Source organism: Dendropsophus ebraccatus, chromosome 11 (assembly GCF_027789765.1).
Source record: "Dendropsophus ebraccatus isolate aDenEbr1 chromosome 11, aDenEbr1.pat, whole genome shotgun sequence".
Lineage (NCBI taxonomy): Eukaryota > Metazoa > Chordata > Amphibia > Anura > Hylidae > Dendropsophus > Dendropsophus ebraccatus.
In genome coordinates, this window is record NC_091464.1 from 42034628 (window position 1) to 42051663 (window position 17036).

Below are 17036 nucleotides of genomic sequence, written 5' to 3' on the forward strand. Positions count from 1 at the left end.
ACAATGCCAAATAAGCTTACTTTTTTCTTTATTTTTAACATAAGAGAATGCGGGTAATAAGAATTTTTATTAAGGTATTTTATTAAATTTTATTAAAATGATCAGCATCAGCATGGTGTCATTCATTGACTGATAGCATCAGATAGTCACCATCTATGAAGCGGGCTGAGCTCATAAGCTTGTCTTTTTTTTTTTGCTAAATATCTTTAGTTTATCCATTGGTATATTCCCAACATATATCTCTTAGGAAGCGAGAGGCAGCTTGTTACAATGTTAGCTATTGTTTTGGTCATATCATATAACACTGTATCCATACACATTCAAAGTTCTGTTTTTCCTTTGGTAAGTTCCTCTTGACTCAGATTACTCAGTGTTTGTTATAAATTTTATGTTTCAATTGTCTAATAAAACATAATTAGACTAATGTAAATAAAAAATAATGTATTATTATAAAAAAGAACAAAATGGAGGTGGAAGATACAACAATACAGTAGCTGAGGTCAACAGTGTGGAACCATACCTACATAACTGTACCACCACATGACCTCCAAGTATTCTCAGATAAAACTTTCCTACTGCTTTTAGTAAATCTGGCGGGTTTTTCACATGACAAAACTAAAACCCAACCCCCCTGGAGCTCTGTCCTGAAAACGAACTCCATACACAGAACGGCACCATCTTCCTCTGTTATTGAATATCCTTTTGTATACCTCTTGATAAAGGTCTAAGTACCGAAATAATCTCTACGATGGTATACCAACAAAATGGATGAATGTTGAAACTGATCATCTATACAAGGCCGAATTCTTGTGATAACTGTAAATACTTGCCTGATAAAACTCATGGCCTAGGAGCAATTGAAATTCACATATCTCCAGTGCAGTTGATATTTCTTCAAATAATTTAAGAGATACCTGTGATGCTAAGAGATCAGGGCAAACAATAAGCATTTTGCACAATGATAAAGTACCTTCCACTCATGCAGTGCTACACACAGCCCTTCATGTGTAATGTATAAGCTACAGTATAAGGGCCCTATTACATGGGGTGACTATTGGCCAAACAAGCTAGTATTGTTCTATGAGTTAAAACCAGCGATTAGCTGATGAATAAGCAAACTCTCATTCATTGGCTGATGGGACCATTTTCATATGTCAAAAAATCCCCACCCAACACTCGAGCCGTGTTAGAGCTCTGTAACCGAGAACCAATCTACGAGAGTCTTTATAAATATCATGGTAAGGCTAGGTTCACACTGTGTTTTCAGCATCCGTTTAACGGATCCGTTTTTTTTAACGTCCAGAAAAATAGGGTCAGCAACGTTTTTTGGTCCGTTTTGGTCCGCCAAAAAAAACGGATCAGTTTTTTTTTTTTATAATGGAAATCAATGGAAAAACGGATGCACACAAATGAATCCATTTTTTGCAATCCGTTTTTCATGCGTTTTTTGCAAAAAACGGATGCGTTAAACGGATGCTGAAACGCAGTGTGAACCTAGCCTAACAAGATTTTTCCATCTTCTGGCATTTTATCTTTTATCTGTTGTATAGATTCCTACTTATACAAATAGTTCCTTTTGTAAATTAAATAATACAACAATACACTGATTGGTAAATGATCTCCAGTAAAGTTTTTAGATTAAGGCAGCAGATTCAGTTTTTCCTCCTTCTAGTTTTTTGTACAATAACATCGTATGTTTAATAAGTAACATGTTCCCATCAATAAGTGCTGCCCCTGGGCCTGCCCATGGGCTGTATCTGTGTCCAGTCATTGTATCTAGCCTATAAATAACAATGTAAGTAGGAGATGTATTGAGTGTAGGAGATGCTCAGTATCATCTCAGTCAATCATAACAGAGTGACTGTGTTTTCATAAATTGTATTTTTTCCAGGTGTCTCAATATGAATTGCCTCCATGTATGTGCTGTCATTCTGCTAGCAAGTACACTGACATGGACAAATGCAACTTCCAGTCAAGGTATTTTTTTTTCTCTGTGTATAATGCAATATAGTTATCTTACTGGAAAAGTTAATTTATTTATATATTGGAAGAACTCCTATTGCTCTGTGAAATATCCATTAACATCCTTAGGCTATGTTCACACACAGTATTTTTGCTCAGTATTTTGGTCAGTATTTTTTAATCAAAACCAGGAGTAGATTAAAAACACAGAAAGGCTATGGTCACACACTGTTGAAATTTAGTGGATGGATGCCATTTAATTGCAAAGCTGGATCCAGCTTCTCTAGACACCCAGGGAGGAGTGGTATGGAGTTCAAAGGCAGCTGGCTGATAAGGCTGGCTGTGTGTGTGTGTGTGTGTGTGTGTGTGTGTGTGGGGGGGGGGGCTGTCCTATAGGACACCCACAATTTCAGAAATGGGGACCTGAGTTTCCAGTCAGAATCGGGCTGTGGTGTGCTACATGCCCACCACTCAATTTTAATGAGGGACTTGTGACCTTGAGATTGTAGAGGGTTCTAGAGGTCAGACCCAACTTATCTTATTCTATGGATAAGAGATAAATTCTTATTGTGGGAAAACTGCTTTATTCTTGTTTTGTCTTAAGGTGGCCATACATGTTAGGATGAAGGACATGTTGAAATCCAACAGTCGGGACACCATCATACACATTAGAGTTTGCTAGTCCCTTCAGAATAGGCAGCCTGGGCTAATATAACCTGATGTATATGGGCACCCTTCTTACCTATAAGAGCCATTAGCCCTCCCTGAAATATTACAGGAAGGCCACAACATATGGATCTATTGAACAATCTACATATCTTTTTATCTATGAACCACAGCTTGTATGAAGCAAAACACCATTTTGTAATCCCAACATAGTTAAGGTGGTATTATCGTTGTTTCATGGCTTGAACTTTTTTTCTGCTTCTCTCCTTAAATATTATTCATTACGAGTCTACCATTAAAGTATTGTTTACTTTAGCCAAAAAACCTAAACCTTGGCTCACAGGTTCTCTATTTTATGACTAGAACTCCATCAATTGTTTAGCCTATGTTAATAAGTTTAAATGAGTGGCAATCTATAAATACCGTTTGGATGTGGTTTTGTTAGTGTCAGCTGTATTATCTGTTTTATCTTTATTTTTAAGATGAACAAAACACTGTGCATCGTGATGTTATTATGGAATCAGTCAAAGAAGCCAAGACTCTGGTGGACTCTGCATACTTAAATTCTAGAACAAAGTAAGATTACAGAACACAGTTGATATGTCAAAGATCACCCCCATGTGGTGCAAAAACATTGTCCTAATGTGATGACATATTGCCTCCTATAACAAGGGTACACCACTAGTTTTAGTACAAGTTTGTTTGTCTTTGCCTATGGTCAAGTAAAGATTTGGTCCAAGCTATCGACAACAGCAAAACTTTATAAAGATCCCTTAAAGTAATTCAGCCCACAAATCAAACCGCTAGAATGATAAGAAAAATACTAAAAGAACAGACTAAATGGACCAGGTGCTCTTTTCTGCCAACAATCTTCTGTTTCTATAATTCATTCAGATCCCAAACCAGACCCTTAAAATTTATTAAAAACGCAGTCCTTTTCACTGATAGATGCCCCTGCGCACAACAACCTGATAATGTACTGGTTGGTACCTTGTTTTCTGGGCCCCTGTGGGAACCTTGTCAGGGTTGGATTGGCCCATCAGTGCACCTCAGATTCTAACCAAAAAATGGCCCCAGGCAGAATCTGAATACATTTAATAACATTTTTGAGTTAATTACCTTGCTTTTGGTCATTGTAAATGTGGTGGTAACATTTATTTAGCAGCTGATGGGCCTTTAAATAAAATTTCAGTGGCAACACTTTTTGGATCCATCAAGTTTCCCTGAACTCATAGGTCCAAATTAATTGAAGGGTGTAAGATATACACTAATGGAAACTGCCCACAGCAACTGAGAGGGCCATGAGCAGCAGTCTTTGTGAAAGAGAGGGGGCTATGAGCAGCAGTGTATGTGAGAGACAGGGGGCCATGAGCAGCAGTCTATGTGAGAGAGAGGTGGCCATGAGCAGCAGTCTATGTGAGAGAGGGGGACTATGGGCAGCAGTCTATGTGAGAGAGAGGTGGCCATGAGCAGCAGTCTATGTGAGAGAGAGGTGGCCATGAGCAGCAGTCTATGTGAGAGAGGGGGGCCATGAGCAGCAGTCTATGTGAGAGAGGGGGGCCATGAGCAGCAGTCTATGTGAGAGAAGGGGTCATGAGCAGCAGTCTATGTGAGAGAGGGGGACCATGAGCAGCAGTCTATGTGAGAGAGGGGGCCATGAGCAGCAGTCTATGTGAGAGAGGGGGCCATGAGCAGCAGTCTATGTGAGAGAGGGGGCCATGAGCAGCAGTCTGTATGAGAGGGAGCCATGAGCAGCAATCTATGTGAGAGAAGGGGCCATATGCAGAAGTCTATGTGAAAAAGAGGGTGCCATGAGCAGCAGTTTATGTGTGAGAGAGAGCAGGCCATGAGTAGCAGTCTATGGGAGAGAGGGCCATTATCAGCACTCTACGAGAGAGAGGGGAGGATCCATGAGCAGCAGTCTATGAGAAAGAGAGAGGGGGCCATGGGCTGAAGTCTATGTGAGAGAGAGGGGGGCATGAGCATCAGTGTATGTGAGAGAGGGGGCCATGAGCAGCAGTCTATGTGAGAGAGAGAGAGGAGGCTATGATCAGCAGTCTACATTTCTCCCTCATTCCCTTTTCACCCAAATCCCTGAAGACTATATAAAAGTGTAGACTTTATGTAAAAAAAATATTACTAATCATTAAAATTTCTCTGCATTTTCAGTTTAAAGATACGATCAAAGAGGGGATCTGCAGTAATTTCAGATATAATGGCATTTTTCAAGCAAGCTGTAGGGGTCACTAGAAATGTCATCCGAGCCGCAGATTACCTGGATGTGACTCGCAAGCTCATGACTGAGAAGATGAAACTCATTTACCCACGTGCCTCAAATGTTTCAGGTATCAGAGTGATAGCAACTGTGTTCTTGCCTATATTAGCACCTTATTTCAATAGTATTACTGTCTTTGAGTTTTGTGACACTATGACTGCTACTGAGAGGGGGAAAAAGAGGAGAAAAGATGCTGTACATTTAGATGCTGTACTAGTAATACAGCAAAATTATCAAGTAATTATCAATCTGCTTGTGTCATTCTGTAGAATTACTAACAGCGGAACAAAATCAGATTATTTCCCAACTGACTGGATGTGCCTACCAGCACCTGCCAAGAGAGTGCGATCCTTCACCCTACCGCACCATGACTGGAGAGTGTAATAATAGGTAAGGAGTCTATTAATAGAACAGTAAAGAAAGTAAGGCTGTGTTCACACATTACACATAGCTTTTTATTTTTTTGTTGCAGACTTTTGCCACAAATCACTCAAAATAGCACCATTTTATGTCAATTTAACCACAATTGCAGCAAAAATTGTGCAATTTTACTGTAGTTACGTGATTTGCAGCATAAAATGGGAAAATTGTCAAAACGTATAAAAAATGCGACAGAAATGTGTGAACACAGCCTAATGACCTCGATTGACTTGTAAATCAGGTTGTTTAGAAAAAGACACATGCATTTTAGCTGACAGATTTCACTCTAAAGAGATAGAGACTATTTGGAAAATTTGCAGGCTGCAGAAGACACACTGAATTTTTTTTTATAAAGTTTTATAGGAAAATGTGTTTTTTTTTTTTTTAAATTATAAAAAAAAGTACAAGACAATAAGAAAAATGCCAAGAAAAAAAAATCTAATTTGTCTATAGTCTTTGACATAAGAAACTTAAAAGATAAATCCCATTTTTGATCAACCTCCAGATACAGCAAGTACCCAGCTCCTTCAGCTGCAAGGTCACTGCCCAGCGTATTACCACTCAGGCACAACCTGCCTACCTGTCATTTTTTAACTTCATTGGACTTCTCCTTTAATAAAATAAAAATAAATCACAAAGGATAAATAAAGAACATAATAGTTTTCCAGATAAATACAATACAATGTGTGACCACCAGATGGCGGTGCTTGTCTGTCAAAGTCAAACTCTTACCTGTAGGGCAATATTATATTGTAATAATAAATATAATAAACTTCTATTTTAAAATGACAGTAACAGCTGAAAACGTTTTTTTGGTTGTTCCATTTTATTATCCCTTTAAGAGGACTAATGAGATTAAAAATATATCATCCAGAAAAAAAAGTATATATATATATATATATATATACTAAAGCAATGGTCTACATTTACTCCTTCTCTTTTTTTCCTTTCCCTTCCAAGTGCCATAACTCTTTTATTTTTTGGATTGATTCTTTGCCCCATGATGTATAGTTTTTGTTGGTTTAAAATTGGTATACAGTAGATGAAAATGTTTACTGCTTGCTATAATTAGTTTTTTTCTGATACATAATGTGACAAGAAAACCCTTTAATCCTGTTTTCCTCATTTTTGTTTACGCTGGTCACCATGTAGGAACAATAACATTATATTTAAATCATTTGGACATTTTTGCATGCAACAATGCAAAATATGTTTATTATTATTATTATTATTATTATTATTTGCATACTTTTATTTCTAAAATGCGAAAAGGGGGGTTATTTCAACTTTACCAGGGAATGGGCTTTGGAATATTTTAAAAATATATATATACTTTTTTATTTTAACGTTTTAGGTCCCCCTCAGGGACTTTTAAAAGCAATTATTAAGTAGCTTCTACTGGTCAATACTATGCTATTGTATAGCATTGCTCAGTGTGATCAGCACTCTGCTACTAAATTCTGCCTGAGGAGGTAGGTGGGAGACCTCTGGCTGTCAGGGACAGTGAATGGAACCCCTGCAGTCACACTGGGGTGTTCCAATCAGTATTCCACGGGAGCATTAATCCACCCAATCTGCACCATTCGTCCGATTATCGCTCGGTGCAATTTAAACCTAAAATCATCGTTCGCTCTGCTTGAATCGTCGGTCGCCCCCTCGTACCGCTATTCCACCGTAGCAATGCGCGGGGGAGACCGACGATTTCAAACAGAGCGGGACCGCCGTGGCCAGTGATTGGCTGAGCGGTCTGACAGCTCAGTCAGGCCGCTCTGGAGCTGATGCTGCGAGCAGGACCCGGGGGGAAGACGGAGCGCAGGAGAAGCCTGGACAGGTAATGTATGCAACAGGGGCTGCAAGGACATCGGTAACGATGTCCCTGCAGCCCTCACTCAACGATCATCAGGGCCGTGGAATAGGCTCAGTAAACGAGCACCGATCTAGCAGATCGGCGCTCTTTTACATCGTTGCTCGGCCCATGGAATAAACTTCAAAACTTCTATAGATTAATGAGTTTAAAGGGTTAATGGTGGACATCAGCGTGATTGTCAGTACTTGCTGCTGAAACTCGTGGAAAAAGCTAGAAGGCGGGAAAGTGCGGTGCTGCTTAGGCTTAGCAACATTAAAGTGGTCAGATTAGAACTAGTAAAACATGGCTGCTTTCTTCCTAAAACATTGCAACATATGTCCATAGGTTTCCTGTAGTAGTTGCTTGTAGTTTTGCCCTATTGCCTTCAATAGAGGTAAGTTGTCATACAATGCACAAGCCATGGACATCTTATAAAATAGGCAAGTTTTTTAATCCCGAACAACTCCTTTAGGAATGGTAAAATGAGAATTATAAAATCTGAGAATATATCAGTACAGAATTTGTTTCTTTCTGTTCCTTAATTTATTGAACTCTAGAATCTATCTATCTCTATATTTATGTATGTATTTTTTATAGAAAAAAACCTATCCTTGGAGTATCCAACACTGGGTACAAACGTCTTCTCCCTCCAGAATATGAGGATGGAATATCACTGCCACGAGGCTGGACTCCAAGCCGTCCCATCAATGGGCATACTCTACCCTTGGTAAAAATAACTTATTTAGTTTGAGCCAGTAAGGTAATTTGAAGACTGCAACTTATTTTGGATAGTTTCTAATTCACTGTATTCACCTTACAACATATTCATAGGGTATATGTAGCAACATGCCAGACTGAAAAGAGGAAAAGATAATATGCAAAATGACAAATAATATGCCAAATCTAGTTGATGACGCTATACAATTCAACCTGCCAAAATGTGCATAAAAATATGTAAAATTGGTTTTACATTGTGTCTGCTACTTCTTTAAACTTTGCATAGATGAATAGAACAAGAGAAACTACAAGAAACTTTGTAATATATCTTATCGGACAAAAATGTTTCCTTTTATCAAGCTCTTCCCCCTGTCTGTCTTTCGATCTGTAAAATCAGCTCAGACCCTCCTGTTGCTAGTTCAGGGATCAAATACAAAAGAGAAGCAAGGGGAGGATATCTACATAAAATCTGCAGCATTTTAGTCCAGTGTGCACAGCTCTTAATGTATATTACTGGGAGCAGCTATTTTATTCATTTTTACTAATGTTATTGCAGTCAGATTTCTCCACTTTTCCCACTTGTAACACATTCATCTGACTTTTTTTTTTTTTTTTTTGCAACAGGCACGTATGGTATCAGATGCAATAGTTAAGATATCTACAGGCTCACTGAAACTGGATGACAGTAGATCTATTATGTTTATGCAGTGGGGTCAGTGGTTGGATCATGATGTTGGCCTCTCTGTTTCTACCCCATCAACTTCATCATTTTTTCCAAATGTGAATTGTGATACGAGCTGTGTTAACACTCATCCTTGTTTTCCTTTAATGGTAAGATCAATTTTTTTTTTTTTTTTTTTTTTTTTTAATTTTTACATCAATTCTCTGTTCATGTTGAGGACATTGTAAAATTAAAATTGTTCTCTCCCTTACAACAGGAATTATGGTCATGTTGGTTGTTACACTTTACCTATACCATGCTTGAGAGATCCATGTGCATGGAGTCTGTGCAGGGTTGTGAAGCAGCTGTATAGCATCCTAGTACCAAGTACCATTGATAACACAATATCTGTTGGAGAACACCACAGTTATTTTCTGTTAGATTTATATTGACTGAATCTCTGTATGCCTATGTATGAAATCTGAGGTATAACAGGGGGACCAGGCAGCACTGTCATATGGTACTGGTATGGTACGTATTGGGTGACCCCCACGCCGCCCGTACAATAGTCAACAGTGAAGAAAAGTCAGCATTCCATAAATAATGTGTATGTGAAGCTGATGTGTGTTCTGATATGTGTATTATAAACTGGTATGATACCCCAGACCCCATGGCTAGCCTGATGAAGGATCATAGACCACACATGTTCTTCACTTTTGAAATTTGCAGCAAACAGAGGTGCAGTGAAGACCTAATGCACTTCAATGCGAGCCCTATGACAGATCCATACAATTGCCAATCTGTGGTATGGCTTCAGTCTTTAGCTGATATAATGAAATTATTACAGAAAATAAATTATTAGGGCGCGTTCACACGTACAGGATTCTCCAGCAGATCCGCAGCAGATTTCATCTAAGTAACCGAACACAGCATCAAATCTGCAACATCAAATCTGCTGGATCCTGTACGTGTAAACGCACCCTGAATAAGTATTATAACATTAATAATTTCTATTGTAAATTGTTTCAGTTTCCACCTACTGATCCTCGGTATATTAATGGAAGCGAGTGTATCCCTATGATACGCACAGCAGCGGTGTGCAGCCTGACGAACCCTGTGCGTGAGCAAATAAATGGGCTGACGTCATTCGTTGATGGAAGTCAGGTGTATGGTAGTGATGTCAATGTGGCCAAATCGCTTCGCAACAACACAAACCAGCTGGGCCTTCTGGCTATTAATCAGAACTTCTCCGACAATGGATTACCCTTCATGCCTTTTAAAGGGAATGCACCTGATCAATGTTCTTCAACTAACCTATCATTAGGATTACCTTGTTTTGTGGCAGGTGAGGTTTTGGAGAGTTCTATGGTTTGCTTTGACTACTTCAAGTCATCAGATGGTCCACTAGCCATGATTGACAGATCTCTCCCAATTTGTGTATAGTTAGGGCTGGTGGATCGCCCTGTTGACTTGAAGCCGGGTTTCTTGAAGAAGTAACAACTACGATTTCTCTAAAACAGTGCAGCCGGAGAGAATCATATAGAATTGTGATAGGGGAGTCTGTCAGTGTATCATGAAGCCTGTAGTTTGGATATCGGGAAACAGGTTCTCTTTAAATGACCGTGGCACCTATGGCAACAGTTATTCATCCTTTTCGAATTGGGGTTTCATTGTTATCCTGCGTGTGATGATTAGAGATGATCGAACAGGGCCAAGGTTCAGGTTCGTACGAACCCAAGCCATTGGCATTTGACTCCACCTTCCCCACGAATCGGGAAGGCAGGAGGAGTGAAATGCCGATGGTTCGGGTTCGTACGAACCTGAACCTCGGCCCTGTTCGATCATCTCTAGTGATGATAAGAAGGAGACTGCTTTTTTCCTACACAGCAGAAGGTGTGAGTTTTTTGTTAGTGGCCAAAATGAAACCTGCAAGATTTCTGAATTATTTAGAATATAGATAATACAATGGAAACCATCAACATTTCGTAAAAAAATACATTTGACAGAAAACCTTGATATAAACACTGGGGGAGAGGGGGGGGGGGGATTATGAAGACCAGCGTCTAAACTTAGGCCCCGCCACCTTTTCACCACATGCCTCTTAGTTAATCAGGCCGCGGGCCCGAATCTGCACCCAGTGTACCAAATCTACACCTACTTCCAGCAGGTGTAGATTTGGATTATGATTTACAGTATGCCATGATTAACGTTATTGTCATTAAAGATAATAGATCAAAAGATCAATAACTTCTATGTTATCAGACATGTCAAAAGTTATTAATCACAGAAGAGACCCGCTGCGATCAGGAGATATAGTTGGGAAAAGAGTGCGGCAGCGCGATTCCCTTCCTTGTCATATCTCTATAAAGGCTAATTCCTATAATGTAAGTCTCTGAGGCTCCATAGTCAGAATTAGCGGCTTTCTCCCAGGCTTTACTCCCTGATCGCAGCGGATCTCAACAGTTAGACCTGCCCCAATCAATAACTTTTGACATGCATGTCAAAAGTTATTTTTAATGACAGGCACTCTTCAAATTGTTTCTACTTTTGTGAAGGTTTCAATCTTTATTTCAGGCGACGTTCGTTCTAATGAACAAAATATGCTGACTGCATTCCATACTCTCTACTTGAGAGAACACAATCGCATGGCAACACAACTGCGCATATTAAACCCAAGCTGGTCAGGAGAAATGCTGTATCAAGAAACCCGCAAGATAGTAGGAGCAATCATGCAGGTATAGTATCATTATTAAGTATCTATTAGTATGTTTCCTAAGGGTTTCCCTTTTACTAATATGTTTTTTTTTTTTTTTTTTAAAGAAAATAACATACAAAGATTGGCTGCCCCTGCTGTTGGGAGATGAAACGCCAACCGTTCTGCCTACATTTAAAGGCTATAGTGAAGATGAGGACCCCACAGTAGCAAATGTTTTTACCATCGCCAACAGAATGGGTCACACTATGGTGCCACCATTCATTAACAGATTAGCAGATGATTACAGTCCCTACAGTCCACAACCTATAGTCCTACTTAATGAAGCCTTCTTTTCTTCATGGAGAATAATCAGGCAAGGTAAGCTAATTTATTTCTAATGTTTTATGTACAATATATGAGAAATGTAAGTATGATATGGTCGGATTTCCCATGATGCTAGTGATAGATGTACTTATGCCTATAAGTAACCATTTACTCCCTTCCTCTTCTTCTTGATGACTCTATATTACACCTGCAGGTGGAATTGATCCCTTATTTAGGGGTATGATGGTGAATAAAGCCAAGCTTAACCGCCAGGACCAGATAATGGTTGATGAACTGAGAGAACGTCTTTTCCCAGTGGTTAATCGCATTGGACGTGATCTAGCATCTCTTAATATCCAGCGGGGTCGAGACCATGGCTTACCAGGTAGGTTTTCTTGAAGGTTTGGTAATAACATATTCATTCTTTAATACAATGCTTCTAAATGTAGTACCCCTGCTGAATTAAATTACATCACATCACTGTACCAAGGCCCTGAATGTACATTGTGCTGAAGATAAACTTATGATGAGAACGGTGCAAGTAACCCCTAGAGACATTATGTGCTCCACAACATAGAACATAGGTTGTAAAACTGTGGCCTTCATCCAGTGGCTCTCGAGCTGCAGGAACTACAATTCCCAGTGAATTAACAATAGCTGGAGAACTAGAAATTATAGGCAATTGCCCTAAAGGGTTTGTATACTACAGAGAAACTAGTCCTGAACAAAATACTGCTGGTCAATAAAATATTAAACAAGGTACCATTACTACTGATCACATATCATTGGTACTTCTAAATGGGTTATGACAGAGCTAAGAATCACTGCTTATATGTATTACCTGTGTCTTAGAAATTGTCTTCCAAGAATATTCCTCTAAAATCAGATTGGCCAATCCTGCTGAAATTGATGGGTTCTAGAGGCATGACAGTTTTGATCTGTAGAGTCTGGGTGTTCAGACCACTGAAGATCCTTTGATACAGCTGGGAGAAGCGTACAGATAAGTCTATGCGACATGGAGATTTAAGCGAGCTGGAGAGTAAAGCACTTAGCTGTGCTCTTTTCCCCACTCTAATGATCTGTAGGGTCTGAACATCCTGACCCTGACCATTTAAAATGTTTAATGTCTCTAGAGCATGCCAAAAGTAGTTTAAGGGAAAATGGACACTTTATTTTATTATTTTTTTATTTCTAGTATCAAAGGACAACTCCAGTGATTTACTTTTTTAGCTTATTTAATACACATTACAAAGTTACATAACTTTGTAGTGTGTGTTAATAAGCTATCTGGCCCCATTGCCCCCACCCCCGAGCCCCCCTTCTGAAGTGAAATAAAGCATACATATCCAATAACTGTGGACCACGTCCTCTTCTCCCAGTGGGCATCTTGTATCGATGTCGTCAGAGCTGGGGGTAGGCCTCGTCTTCCTCCTCTTCGGCGTCTTCTAGTAAAGTGAACGGATAAGGAAAAGGTTGCTGGTGGACTTGCGCACCAGCAGCCTTTTCATAGGCTGAGCTTGCTGGAAACCATGTGATGTGCTCCTGCCAATAAAAAGGCTGTGCACCAGCAGCCTTTTCTCTCCCATTCACTTAACTGAAACCCAGAAGTGAGGGAGTTTCGAAGACACCGGCTGGAGGTCACGGGGACCCAGCCGATGGGAGACTCAATCAGCGACTGGCATCGGAAAGATGGTGAGTATGAAGTGTGTGTGTCTGTGTTTTCTTTTCTTTTTTTTATCCCACCGGAGTTGTCCTTTAAATTCACTAAAATCTAGATACCTCACTCCATAGCCATAACATTTCCTTGGTGACATTTCCTTCCTTTCTGGATAAAAATTTTATGTACTGCATTTTCTTAACCTCTTAGGATACAATGCATGGAGAAGGTTCTGTGGACTTTCTGCACCACGTAATGTTGATGAACTGGCTGCAGTGCTAAATAACACAGAGCTTGCTAAAAAGTTGATGAGTTTGTATGGAACCCCTGAAAATATTGACATCTGGGTTGCTGGAGTCTCTGAACCCTTGGTTCCCAATGGAAGAACTGGGAAATTGTTATCTTGTTTGATTGGAAACCAGTTCCGCAGAACTAGAGATGGAGATAGGTACATGTTTGTTTTCAATAAATATTTATACAAATTTTTTGTCTAGCTTTTAAAAAAAAATCCCAATCACGTTCCAAAATAAATATTAATATCAATAAATATTTAGCATATGAAAATAAAATGTCAAGCTGTGATGCAATAACATTGACCAACCCATATGTACACTACAGGAGGCCTCAATTGGCAATTAGACAAATACAAGATATTTCTTGCACATAGCACAAGATAGATACATTATTCAGACAAAATGAAAAATAAATAATTTCTTCTTTTCTAGGTATTATTATGAAAATTCTTCAGTATTCAGTGCAGACCAAAGAAAGTCTATAGAGTCAGTGACTATGGCGCATATCATATGTGCTAATACTAAAATTAAACAAGTTCCTCAAAATGTCTTTATGGCCAATCAGTTCCCGGCAGACTTCATTAGCTGTTCCAATTTCCCAGCAATGAACCTGCGTCCCTGGAAGGCTTAGATCACTGATAGTAAGTACATCTCATATGAAAAATAGGAGGTATTAAATGTTTTCAATCTGATGACCGTTTATGGCAAAGTGCTTCCACCGCCACAGTACGTGGCATCATCTATGTGGTTTGCCTCTTCATTGATTGTATTGTATTGAGTCCCCATGTTGTTTAAGGGCATTATAGGTATAGAGACCTCCAACCAAATTATGCTAAAATAGTTTATTTTAAGAACCATAAAAAGGTATCGATTTTATGTTATGGCACTAGACTCTTGCAAGATAGAGATGACTATGAACCAGCCATCTTAAGAGCATAACTGGAAAAGAAGCAGAAGGAATAGAGATGAGCGCAACTTGAGCCTATGGCTATTTCGATGATTTCCAGAACTCCCTAGGGCTGCATCCAACTTCTTCAGCCACAGGTGTTCCAATGCTGAGCGATGGGACTCAAGCAAGTTCAAGTTGCCCTCATCTCTAATAGTGATGAGCAAACATGTTCGTATGTTGGTACAAACATGACGCTAATTGTTTGCGTTCGCCGATCACAAACAATTTGTTCGATGCTCGGAATAGTTATAACGATCATTTTCAAACAAATTCGAACTTACGAACGTACCCAACTGTGCAATTTACGCTTTGAAATTAATAATCTGTACCTAAACGTAGGCTTCTACTGTATGTTTGCTACTTGTTCATGAATGTTCACCAAACACGAACCAATCACGGTAATTTTTTTTATGTTTGTGTTTGGGATCTGAACCGAACTTTGGGATGTTCGCTTATCACTAATCTCTAATAGAGAAAAAAAGTTAGTGACCACCAAGGATCAATGTATATACAGACATTTTAAAAGAAGCAGCAGCAATAAAACTCAAATTACTGAATAAAACAAACTTCCAGTACAATTTCATTAATGGCCTATCGTCAGGATAGGCTATTGGTCCGTTTACACAGAGCGATAACTTGCCCAATTGATCATTTACGATTTTGAAGCAACGATTTGGTTTTTATAATGATCAGCGTTTAGATGAATAAATCCTTAATAAAACTGTTAGAAAAATCTTTAAAAAAAAAACTTATTACGATCGCTTAAGCCCATCTTACACATAGGGTGAGATCTGTGAAAGACTGTTTACACAAAGCGATCTGCGAATTTTTAGCGAACGACCAACGACAATTTGAGAGCACACGTAGGAAGAGCCCCATGAACGATTTCACGCTTCTCGCTTGATCGTTCGCTGTGTTTACACAAGAAGATTATCGCTCAAATGCGATTGTTATTGTGAAAAGTTGAACCATAATGGTTCTGTGTAAACGTACCATTAGAATGTCTGATCAGGAGGATGCTAATAACCAGCACACCTGTCAATTAGCTGTACGGCAGAGCTGCAGCTCTGGCATAAACACAATAAACATGGCCAGGATAGATGGTTCTGTTATTAATGTAAGTGCTGTGCTGGGATATTGTTATTGAAGTGGATGGAAGCACTGTAGAGAACTGTGGGTGCTTGTTAGAATTTGCCTTGATCTCCATAGTAATTGGGCAACCAATGTAATGGCATAAGCTTGGTTGCTTTATTCCTGATAAACTGCAGAGCCCATCAGTTATGAGCTGCAGTACTTGGAGTTGATATAGATCACTGTAAGCATATCATGATCATTGCCTTTTACTGTATTTTATATTTATTCTTGTCTTCATTACAGATAACCTCAAGGAAACTTCAAAGATGCAACATGAAGTCCATCAAATTTTCCTGCTGATTATTTTTCTAATCAAAGATTGTTTTTTTTATTTTGTGGCTCTTGATTTTATAAGTTTTAATATTTTCTCTATAACATTTCACATTTAATATGTTTATTTTTTCCCCTTTGACCTCAGTGCCCATTCGGCTCTCATACGGACACATTCATAAAGTACAAAGTTGGATAAACGTTTGGTGAATGCTACCAATGTTATACTAAAAGATACAATACATTAAAAGTTTAAAGCAAATGTACCATCAGTACATACACTTTAAGTGATTCACATGGATAGAACGGCGCTCGGGCTGAAGCACTGGAGGCGGGCCGGCCCATCCCACCCCCACTGGGAGGGAACCCCTGCCCCTTTATGACACAGCTCCATTAGAATTAATGGAGCAGCATCATAGAGGGGCAGAGGTTCCCTCCCACTGAAGGCAGGCCGGCCCGCCTCCAGTGCTTCAGCCCGGGCCGGTATCGGGGAATAGAGTGGCGCCGTAAGCGGGAATTGGGCCGTGGTTGAAAAAAAAGGACCACGGCCACCAGTTCTCTACGCCTTCACTGTTTTAACCATGTGAAGCACTTAAATCGAATGTACCTGATGGTACATTTGCTTTGAAATTCAATACGACTTAAAGGGGTAGTCCACCCCAAAAAATTTCTTTCAAATCAACTGGTGCCATAAAGTGCCAGAGATTTGTAATTCACTTCTATTAAAAAATCTTAAGTCTTCCAGTACTTATCAGCTGCTGTGTGTCCAGCAGAAAGTGGTGTTTTCTTTCCAGTCTGACGCAGTGCTGTCTGCTGCCACCTCTGTCCATGTCAGGAACTGTCCAGAGCAGTAGCAAATCCCCATAGAAAACCTCTCCTGCTCTCTAGACTGGAAATAATACAACTTCCTGTTGGGCATACAGCAGCTGATAAGTACTGGAAGGCTTGAGATTTTTTAATAGAAGTAAATTACAAATCTCTGGCACTTCATGGCAGCAGTTGATTTTAAAAAAAATTTTTTTGGGTGGACTAACCCTTTAAATATTAGTACAATGACTACTTGAAGTAGTACAAAATGATAGGAGTGTATACGTACCTATATGTGTAGAAGACAGTTTCTACTTGTGTCTGTAATTGTATAGTACAAAAAAAAAGTCTATTATTACA

General features: G+C 39.3%; 1 protein-coding gene across 1 annotated transcript; it reads left to right on the plus strand.

Annotated features, from left to right (window-relative positions):
• Positions 1 to 1831: 1831 nt before the first annotated feature.
• LOC138767425 (myeloperoxidase-like) lies at positions 1832 to 16174 on the plus strand. Its single transcript, XM_069944927.1, has 13 exons — positions 1832 to 1977; positions 3111 to 3204; positions 4798 to 4973; positions 5173 to 5293; positions 7767 to 7896; positions 8511 to 8717; positions 9577 to 9892; positions 11122 to 11282; positions 11368 to 11620; positions 11781 to 11951; positions 13434 to 13671; positions 13949 to 14157; positions 15843 to 16174. Exons 1-12 carry the CDS (start codon positions 1902 to 1904, stop codon positions 14145 to 14147), a joined length of 2142 nt encoding a protein of 713 aa, XP_069801028.1. The 5' UTR covers positions 1832 to 1901; the 3' UTR covers positions 14148 to 14157; positions 15843 to 16174.
• The last annotated feature ends 862 nt before the right edge of the window (positions 16175 to 17036 follow it).

What these genes read in the sequence shown, in the direction of transcription:
- LOC138767425 (XM_069944927.1), top strand. Translation starts at nt 1,902, where the DNA reads ATGAATTGCCTCCATGTATGTGCTGTCATTCTGCTAGCAAGTACACTG. An exon ending in ACTGGAGAGTGTAATAATAG is followed by an intron (nt 5,294 to 7,766) that starts GTAAGGAGTCTA and finishes TATTTTTTATAG; the next exon opens with AAAAAAACCTATCCTTGGAG. An exon ending in AGAACTAGAGATGGAGATAG is followed by an intron (nt 13,672 to 13,948) that starts GTACATGTTTGT and finishes CTTCTTTTCTAG; the next exon opens with GTATTATTATGAAAATTCTT.